Source organism: Tauraco erythrolophus, chromosome 4 (assembly GCF_009769465.1).
Source record: "Tauraco erythrolophus isolate bTauEry1 chromosome 4, bTauEry1.pri, whole genome shotgun sequence".
Taxonomy (NCBI): Eukaryota; Metazoa; Chordata; class Aves; order Musophagiformes; family Musophagidae; genus Tauraco; species Tauraco erythrolophus.
Window position 1 is genome coordinate 49,486,392 of NC_141468.1, and position 11,047 is coordinate 49,497,438.

General features: G+C 36.4%; 1 protein-coding gene across 1 annotated transcript; it reads right to left on the reverse strand.

Annotated features, from left to right (window-relative positions):
• Window positions 1-1,486: 1,486 nt before the first annotated feature.
• On the reverse strand, window positions 1,487-10,294 carry RASSF9 (Ras association domain family member 9). Its single transcript, XM_009990005.2, is given in 11 exon segments — window positions 1,487-1,578; window positions 1,581-2,039; window positions 2,042-2,113; window positions 2,116-2,193; window positions 2,196-2,222; window positions 2,225-2,251; window positions 2,254-2,343; window positions 2,346-2,403; window positions 2,405-2,743; window positions 3,767-3,869; window positions 10,269-10,294. Coding segments are annotated over 11 exon segments (1,371 nt in total).
• Between the last annotated feature and the right edge of the window lie 753 nt (window positions 10,295-11,047).

Consider the following 11,047-nt stretch of genomic DNA (forward strand, 5'->3'; position numbering starts at 1 on the left):
AATTTTACTGGAGCTAAACTTTGTTTAGGAACACTGTAACTATTTCTCCATTCAATTCATTTAATCAAACACTTTAAACAAGTTGATCTGCAAAATAAACATGGCAACGCAGAAATTACTCATGTACTCTCTGTTAGCAGAGTCTCTAGTTCAGAGTTAGAAATCTTGTTTGGCAACAAGAACACCTCAGTTATACACTTTCACTTTGGATTCACAGCAACGTGCTGGAGAAGGATGTGTGACCCACTACTACATTCTTAAGTGAAATCATTTGACTTAACCACATGGTTGTAAAATTCTCATCTTTTGCATTCCTTCTTTTTTTTTTTTTTTGCCGGGGCCCAATAATTAATATCTATATAAAGTGGATCAGTATCAGCTGTATCCCAGAGTCCTCACCAAGGAATAGGATTTACAGGTCCATATCCCTGCTCCCAAACAGCATGAGATGGGATTTGACAACCTACCTGCGATGTGAAAATGAAAGGTTCAACCCTCCTGGCTATTGGGAAAGACTGTTCAGCCAGAGCCAAAATGTCGGTTCCTGTCTTTCCTTTCTGTTATGCTTTATAGTAGTCATGATCTGAAGAGGCTAAGATACTGGATCTGACTGGTGAGATAGGCAGAAGAAGCCTTTGCTGAAAATGCCCCTGAGGTTGGGTGTGAGCTTGGGATTTGAGCGTCTCGCCCAAGCGGGATGTAGGCAGTTCTGACATGCCCGCTGGCAGAAAACTCTGCAGGCTAAGCATCCACTGGGGCAACTACAGGGTTAACAGCAGGTAAGTAGGGGTTTTAAGGACCTTAGAAGCACTTAAATGCTGCTGAAAGAGAATGGAAACTAAAATCTACGTGCGTAAGGTAATTTTTTAAAATGAGATTTAGGTGGTTTTTGAACATATAATCCAGATAAATCAAGAATAAATTTAAATATACAGCATAAATGAAACTGTGGGTTTTTTTTTTGTCCTACCAATATTATAAAAGCTCTTTCTTGATAGAGTACGTACTCGATTATATAATCCTTTACAGCAGCTTCATGGCAGGGAAACTCCAGCTAAATAAAGCTAATGTAACAGAGCAGAAAATCAAGCTCTCTGTCTAGTTTGGTCTAATCTCTAATTGACATTCCTAAAAGTTAGAGAGATGTAGAGGTCGATCCAAAGATTAGAGTGTATCAAATCTCCAGACTTTTGGTCAAGGCAGTCAGAATGCTCCTGCTTCACTGAGGATCGATATCAGGAGATCTAAACAGTCTGTCCTGATTTAGCAAAGCCAACAACCTTGCACCTATTGCAGTTAAACCATGAGACTGCCCGTGCATTTAAGCACAAGTATACCATTAAGCACACAAATAGACGCTGTTTACTTTGCTAGAGCGGTTGCCACAGTTTTAACACCTGAAGGGTCAAACTCTCAAGACAAATTTTACTAATTCTTATAAATATCCTCAAAATATGACTTTTCATAAATGCACGACTGTTTTCAACTATGTTGACAACAGTACCACGTCCCCTGAAGTTATTTCAGAGTCCTGACTGTGTGTAGAGCTGATTCCAGTGTCAGAGTCTGTATCGTTATGTCCAGATTAGTCACTCTATGAACGAAGTCAGGAACTGCAATGCTGCTGCTGGAGACGCCACTGCCTTTGGTTGGCTCTTCATTTGATGGAAGCCTAGTTTCAATGTTATCTTTAACATGTAGTAAATTAAATTCTTCTGTAAGAAGTTCATACTCTTTTTCCTTCTTTTGAAGCAGTGAGTCCCTGTATGTAAGCTCTTTCTGAATGCAGCTCAGGTACGAATTGATTCTCAGACCATCTTTCATACTTTTTTCCAGCTCATATTTTACACTTTCAAATTCGAGTTTTCCAGTCAGTATTAGCAGCTCCTTCTGTGCAAACATCATCTCCATTTTTTTTCTGTGCATTATACCATGTACCTCTCTTTCAATTTCAGCACACAGCTTCCTATTAATTGTTTGTGATGTTTCAGTCTCTCTTTCAACCTGTAAAATTCCCTCACTTTTGCTCAAATATTCAGCATTTCTTTTGGATCATCTGGCCTATTGCCCTGCTGCTCAGCTCATTGGATTGCTCATAAATAGGAGTCCTGCAATAATTTTCTCCATCATTGGCTAACGATCCAGATGGAATTTGCTTCACATTTTTCAATTCCATATCTAGTTCCTTCATCTAAGAACTTGCTGATGAATGGTATGATCTGAGAGATGATCAGATGAATCAATGTCTCATATTATCTCTCTCTTGCTGAACATTGTCCTGTTAAGCTGGCCAGTTTCCGGAAAGTCTTCTGACAATTTTCTTTTGTTTGTCTATAGGCAACCTCTCATGTAATTTGCTGGACTAAGCTCCACTGTTTTTCTACTTTGTACTACCTTAGCTTCAAGCTGTCTTCCACAATGGAAATGAGAGGAAAGCATCGGACTTGACCAACACAAAGTGCAAATTAGACTGCTCTTCCCCCCAGGCCTTCCAAAGTCTCAGAATCTTTGTCAAGGGAGGAAGTACTCGCTCTGAGCCTCTCCATTTTTCTACAATGCAGTAATCACTAGGTTTTCCAAAAGGACCCTTTTTTTCTCCAAATGTTGCCTGATGTTCCTCAAGCAGTGCCTGAACCACTTCTGCACAAGTTGTGCGCTTTGTCAGGCCACATACAATCTTCTCCTCCTGGCAAACCCAAACCACAATCTCTCTTTCATTTGAAGCCATGTCCTTGTTGGGAGACTGGAAAACAAGAAGAAATCAAATATAAATTACATATCAATGGCACAGACTGTATGAATACTAACTATAATTCTGATATGACTACCACATGAAAAATCCCCATATTATTGTACAAGACAATATACTTATTTAAATCGCATGAAGAAATACCTTTGGATTAAGTAACAGAAACACACACCCATTTCATCTACTGCTTTAATATTATTACTAGACCAGCTGACTGTGAATCTCACACTAAATATGTTCTCATCAAATTTAGTTTTTGTACACATATAAGTGTGTATTAACGATAAGTGATAAAGTTGGCAATTTGCATTGCATTTTCCAGACTGTCCTAGGATAACATAACTTTCAGATCTGCATATCTGTTCTCATCACACAGACATTGCGCAAGCTTTCATAAGCTTCTTAATATCACTGAAGCTTCTGAAGGGAAGAATTGTGTCTCCAAATATGCACTGAACACAGCTGGACCGAGAAAAGATGATTGAACGTCATCTAAGTTAAAAGAAACTTGATGACAGAATAAATCTATAGCTCTTTTGCCACACCTTCACAAACACAAGCATAAATATCATTGTTTTCCACTGTGATTTTTCAGTAACAAGGTCTCCAGAAACGTGCTGCTTTTCCTGAAGTACCAAATAGCTAGAATTCCCAGTGAGATGGGAGAGAATACCAACTGTGAGAGAATACATGTTTGGGTCCATATTTTATAACCTTAGTAATGATACAGAAATGCCAGAAAATGTGAAGAAGTTTAAAATTTTACTTATTTTATTTATTTATTTATGAATCCCAATGAATGCAGTATTAACCTGACATCAGCAACTGGTACTCTTTTCGTGTTGAGAAACCTAACTTCAGAAATCTAAGATCCCATTATGGCTACTGTAGCTGTCTAATCAATACAGTCAGAGGAGCCTAGAGAGCGATTCAGCTGACCAAATGTAGAAGCTCACTTTACCATTAACTCTCAGGTTTGTTCCCCATCTGAGTAGCCCTGGACTGCCATGGCCCTACATTGGTAGAGTGGCCTTGTGGAACCTGTCCAGGATATTCCTGTCCTCCAGCCTCCACATGCATAATTTGCTGCTTGCCCAGACCTGGTGATTTGGGCTCTTGCCTAAAACGATAAACAATAAATTCCCTCAGGGAAATACATTCCTTTGGATTTTCTGGTATCACTTCCAGTTGATTTGAATGAACGAGATTTAACTCAGTTGACAGAGAAAGTTTGAAATAAACATGACAATTCAGACAATATTTTAAGGGCTCGATACCACATTTGTTTCTATCTGGGACTCCTTATTCGAAATACTTTTCTAGTTTTTGAGATGCAGGAGGAATGGAGTATTACTTGGCTAATTAGGGTTTACCCCTGTGCTTATTAAAGCAATCCAACTTGTTTCTTTTTCTTAATTACTTACAACACGAGAGATGAACTGCAATCCAATAAATTGTACTACGATTGACTCAGCTCTAGGTGCCACTCTGACAGGAGGCAATAATCCTCAAAAGGCAGGAGACTGTAAATGAATACTAATAAAACCTATAAGACTCAGTTTATTAGTATCATCACACCAGAGAGCTCTGTCCAACTACATTGCTCTAGGTCTTGGAACAATCCTCTGCAAAATTTTGTTTTGGTAGATTACTCTGAGTAATGACACCATTTTGCTACTTCAGTAGCTCTCTCTTACAGAACAGCATTTTATAGTAATATTTTTTAAAACTGGTGTTCAGAAGATTAATAATGTTTTCATAGACGACTACTCAAAATAGGAAAGCATATGTCACAGACATAGAAAACGGCAAAATGGCACAAAGAAACAAATATTCAAGTTTAAATGGAGGGAAGGGAATGAAAGACGATATCGGATTAAATGACATTACTGTTAAGTATGTCACATGCTAGAAAGTCAGTACCTGTAAGTGGTTTTAGGTTTATAGAATACAGGATGCTATAGGAATATTTTTGTCCATTGACAGACTGGTAGTTGAATAAAACTTAAATAAATGGACAATTGCAACATAAATCCGTGACTGTCTAACTCAGTATTTGTTTTACACTACAAATATAAAAGGAAAGAAACAAATAAACTGCAGTTACACTATATGTTAAGCATAAAATTATGCAAAATGAATTATCAAAAATACAATGTCTGAAAACATGTTCAGTACTGATACAAAAAGAATTGACCTAGAAATAAAAGTGTATTAGCAGTCATTGCATTTCAGTTTATAAAAGTACTGACAGGGGGGGAAAAAAACACATAAAAATAGAAGAAATACCAGACCTTGAGGTAGTAATTCAGAATGTGTCTTTCGTGTGGCTTTTTTTTTTTTTTTTTTTTAGTTAATCAATAAGTGCATCTCAGGGAATGAGTGTTATCTCAGTCTTTTAGCATTCTTCTGAGAGTCTTATGCGATTTGTTTGCACATTGAAACTCTTCCTATTTCCTTCTCATTCATTTTTTGGTTGATTGCCATATTTTCTCCTAGTCAATATCTTCAGTGCTTAACAGATCATGTGAGTTAAGCAGAAGCTTACTGTCTCTCTTCGTCCTGGCTCCTTTAAAGCTTTCCTATGAAGAGAGTTTCTCTCTGTGATTTGGTAAATCTTCAGATAAATTTGAAAACCCTTAGATACCCCATAGTATTAGTGTACTGATAAATACTTTTGCTATACCCATTTTTCAGATGGACTTCCCACAGACTTCAGCAGGGGTTAAGCAAACTTCTGATGGAAATACATTGTTTATTGTAAAGTAATCTCTACAGGATCTCTGCAAAAAATATGGGTGTAAAATAACATTTTAAAGCTACTATTTTCAACCATTTTTTAGCTGTTTATCACCCCCCTGTTATTTTTTCAGTTACAGTGCACCTGTCTACCTAGAATTTACATTGAGCTTTTTTGGGAAGGATTCTTCTTTACTTTGTCTTGCTTTGTCTTTACTTTACTTCTTGCTTGGAGAAGAGGAGACTGAGGGGGGACCTCATTAATGCATATAAATATGTAAAGGTTGACTGTCATGAGGATGGAGCCAGGCTCTTCTCACTGGCATCCAATGATGGGACATGGGGAAATGGATATAAGCTGGAACATAGGAGGTTCCGCTTAAACATGAGGAAGAACTTCTTCCCAGTAAGGGTAACAGAACACTGGAACAGGCTGCCCAGAGAGGTTGTGGAGTCTCCTTCTCTGGAGATGTTCAAAACCCACCTGGACGCGTTCTTGTGTGATCTGATCTAGGTGGTCCTGCTCCAGCAGGGGGATTGGACTAGATGATCCTTTGAGGTACCTTCCAATCCCTAACATTCTGTGATTCTGTGTAAAGCGAAATACCACCTGCTGATCTGTGTCTGTGTCTTTAGCATATTTAACATACTGAAGTCCATAACTAGTAGCAGCACTCCACAAATGGATAATGTATGCAAATGCAGTTACAGAATGAACTCAAGTAGCTTACACATAAAAGTATATATTTATTAATATATATGTATAGCACATGTAATGTATACCTTGTAATTATATTGTCACCTTTAACAGAAAAGGAGAGAAGAAAAAAAAGAAATTCTGAACATCATTGTAATTCTTGGATCAAACCAGAACTGTAAAGTGCAAATTCTTTCATTATTTTTTCCGTGTGTTTGTCACAACATGTATTATTTTCATTTTTATTCAGCAGCATCACTAAATTTTTGATCTTTCTTTTTAATCAAAATGAATTAGCAAGTCATTTATAATCTTACAGTGCCATGGAATTCTAATATGTTCTAAAAAAATCAAGTGTTCTTTATTATCTTCCACTAAAAAATGGTAAGTTGGTGTGGCCTACTATGGACCTTTTAAGTAAATATTATTGTATAATTCTTTAATCATAGTTAATTCAGGTAGTGTCAAACAAAAATGAAGCTTCAGCATGTCAGTCACAGCATAACAATTATTAAAGACTTGCTTTCAGGATGCAAGAAGATACTGATACTAGGAAACATCTTTCTTTAAGTTGTGCTTTCCTCATAGAAAGCGGAGAGCAGATTCTGCGTATACAAAGTAGAATTCACCTCACTTAGGCATCTGAAAGTTAAGAGTTCAGTATAAATTCACCATCAAAGTTCCTCCTTGTCATGGGAGGAGAATGGATCTCCAAGGAGAAAGTCACCATAGCCTAAACCATCTATGATCATTGAGATGAATCCTCAAATGAAGCTATTTCTCTCTTTCATGAACTACAAGAGACCTACATGGCCATCTTCAGTAAAAAGCTCACTTTCTGGTAGCTAAATACAGGTCAGAGTAATCCAGTCATATTCTGGTTTATTGTCTGAGAGAACTGTAACAAGAATGGTTCAGATGATAGCAGTAGATTTAATAAAGATAACTGAACTGGGACCTACATATTATGACTTCATAGCTTAGTTTAGATGCTGTCTACTCCATTTGCTGTTTAATTTCTTAATATCAGTTATAAGGAAATCCATTAAGTCATTTCAATACTAAGGAAGATGTAATGCAGTTTGTAACTTCTCATCTTGAATAAATGTTGGTCATTCACAGTGATTCTTTTTTTATTTTCTGAGATGTAATACCAAAAGTAATAATATTTAGCAACAAGATCTGCTTTTACAAGGTCATTTTAACGAAGAGGCACGCTTCTTATACTTACTAATTCCTTGAGCTTGACATCCTGCACTTTTGTAAAGAAAGTAAAAGAATTGTCATTTTTTAATGACATATCAATTAATGAGTCTGTAATAGCTAAGGTGTTATTCCAGTTTAAATGTTTGGCTTTCTGGAAAAACAATTTCAGTAATAACTTCTTCAAAACTTGCTAGGCAACTTCATTTTTTTTTCCAAAAGTTTATTGCTGTTGCTGTAAACAGCTTTTAAAGATTTTGATTCTGGCTTGAATTCTGTTTCTTTGAATTGATCACTGAAATGTTCTCTTTATCCATCTACGACTTTAAAGCCTTTAAAGCCTTAGCAACAAAAACATGTAGGTCTATCTTTTTTTGCAAAGTCACTTGTTGCTCAGGAACAGATGAGAATTTAAGCTGAAGAACAGTCAAAAGTACATTTACAATTTGTTTTGCTTGTTTGTTTTCATCGCTAGTTTCATGGCTTCTACTCTTTGCTTCTCTTCCTGATTATCCAAAAAAAACATTCTAATCATGTTATAGACCTCACACAAAGTCTTGATTGTGTCAGCACGCGCTGACTGTTGCGTGTCAGATATACACTTCATTAATTTATTATTCAGGCCTAGGGGAAGAAAAGTAATACATTCCAGCAATGTATAGACAAAACAAAAACACGTACTTACCTTGCAAAGTCAAAATATGAGATAGCTTAAATGCTGGAAGCAGTACTTTTGATATTCACTAACTTTAAGAGGTGGCTGGCACAAAAACATACATCTCAAACGCACAGTTCTTTGCCTTCCAGAAAATTTTAACATTCTTCCTAAATATGCAACATACAGTTTTACAACCAATCACCAATCAAATAAAGGGATCCCCTACTTTTTAGAATTTCATCTACGTGTCTACAAGATGCTCATTTTTCCTTACTAATTCCAGCAAACATTCTGTTGGCACTAGATCACTTACATATCATATTGTTAGCAGATTAATATAGTGTCTCTAACATATTACTGACATTAAAAGAATATTCTATCTCTGTTGAGAAAAAAAAAAGATAAAACTCTTCTCTCCCTTCACTGTAATAAATTCTTTGTACACTTTCACGGAAAACTAAAATTGAATTCCTTTCTCATCATTCTTGTATTTCTTGATGTACTGTCCCCAAGGAACTAATCAAATTGAGTAACTCAAAAATATCTAGATAATGGCTAGAAGTTTCACAACCAAGACATTTTTGTGAACCTCTTGCTAGCACTACTGTTTAATGCTGTACTAATTTTAAGTTGGCATGGCTGATTGAACCAATTTTGAAGTCAACATGACCATGAAAGCTTTTGTGTTAGGAAAAGGATTAAAAACTTCCGATTATGTTCATGATCTAAAATCTTATTAATTATCTCCTCCTAGTCATGAAAATCATTTATACAGAATAAAAAATTTGCAGGCAAAAATAAATGGCACACAAAGAAATACATCAATCCTTTGCTTGAAAATGTATATGACTTTATAATTTATAAATTTGAAATAAAAGAGTTTATGCTGGAAAGCCATTTGTGTGAAATAGCTTAGTCATTTATTCACCAATTTATAGGAGAAATCATGGTTTATAATCTTAATTTTCAGAGGTGGAAGAGCTGTTACTTATTATGTATGAATTAATTTACTGTTAATCAGACGTCATAAAGTTGTATCTGCTAGTACAAATGTTTGTGGGTTGGAATATTCTTGTACTTCTTAGTGTAATAATGTCACCCTTTTTTCTTTTATCATTGCACCTGCAAGTGGTAAATAATCTGTAATTAATTATTCTTTTCATCAGAAGGATTGTTTCTAGTATTATGCTAGCAGATGATATAACTAATTTAGTCCATTTTAGTGTAGAAAACGAATTAAATTTTGTAATTTTGAGATCTTCTCTTCATCTATTTTTTCTTTTTGATGCTGTTTGCATAAATACATTTCGGTGTACAGAAGACCCAGAAAGCCACACAACACAACTGTCATTTGCAATGCAAAAAAGGCATTAATTTAATAATTAATTTAATATTAATTTGATTTATAAACAGCCTCTTATTGACAGCATAAACCCTCTCAATAGCACATTTGAACATAAAGTCTAATCTGCATCAAATCAGATGATAATTGTGGTTTATGATTGACCGGTTGCCATGATGGGGTCCTCAGATGACCAGAGCTCTCAGGTAGGTATGCTGTTGTAATGACCTCCCCAGAGTAAGACCAAAGTGCTTCTAAACTTCTAAGAAACAAACCCTATATTACATCAAGATATCACTCTGAACAATTAAATTCTTCAATGGAGAAACCAAAGCCAGCTATGTGACAGAATAGGAAAAAAAAAAAAGGCTTAAAAATACAATCATCCTACTGTCTACTGCATCCTTGCAGTGAAGTCCTGGCCCAGAGCTTCAGTGTCTGCCATCTCAGAGCTTTTCTGGAGTCCACTATGACACATGAAACCTCCAGGCAGATCCAAGCAGGGTTGTGCTCCCTGCACCTCTTGGCAGGTTCTCCCTTCCTTCCCAAGTTGTACACTCCCAGCTCCTCCAAGATGTTCTGTGCCTCATCTCCTACCTGCCACACTGCACAGTGGGCAACAATCTCCCAGCTAAGCATGCTCAGATAGCTCAGCCACTTGTTCTCTTTCGGAAACACTGTGACACAATGGCATAAACCAAGAAACATCTGCCAAAAAAGTGTTTAATAATCTAGTCTTTTCAAGGGGATGATTGAGCATGCTGCGGGCCATGCAAATCTGCCACTTGGATTTTGCCAAGTGGTATTTGTGCTACCGTCTTCTCTTTGTTCTGCACTCATAAATGTTCCCTTCACGTGCAAGGGCCCAGAGAACCCATACCTGTTTAAGCACTCGCTAATAACCATGTTACCTGTATGTCTCAGATCTAAGCCATAACTACCTATCAAAGAAATTTGATGGCTTTTAATTATATTTACTTGCGGGAAATAAGGAGAGGCCAATATTACAGGGATACCTACTTGATATAAACAACCTGCATTTGTAGCGTAGGACACATGCTACAACATGTAGTTTGAGAGCTTCTAATGACAGTGGCATTACATGTCTGGGTATATGAGGGCTGATGAGTTTATCGGTCACCACATTCCTTTTAGAAATGATAATATAATATTTATTATTTATTTTTCAAAATCTCAGAATTTACCATATATACATATTAAAAAAAAGCATATATGAGACAGTGGATGATCATTTCTGTCATTTTGGCTCTGTGGGACTTTATCTGTGAGATTTGCAAAAAGTAAAGCTATTAGTGCTATGTATTGCAGCCCTTGCTTGGAAGAAACTCTAACTTAATTTGAGCCAATGCATTTTTGACAGTGGGTTTAACATTAAAGCTATAAAGAATACACAGCCCATATGAAAGCTGAGATCAGAAGTATTCAACCTTTCAGGCACAAATGGATCATATTAAAAGTTCACACTAGAGTTATTCAGATTTTCCACATTTAATCCACTCTTTTTCTCAACTTGGTCACCTTCCGTAAAGGTTCGGAAAGCAATAAAGCCTGAATCTTATACTCAGTATGCCTCCTGTCTAAGTAGATTACATATCTCTGAGTAACTTTCCTAAGGGCAGCAATGAGGAAGTATCTACT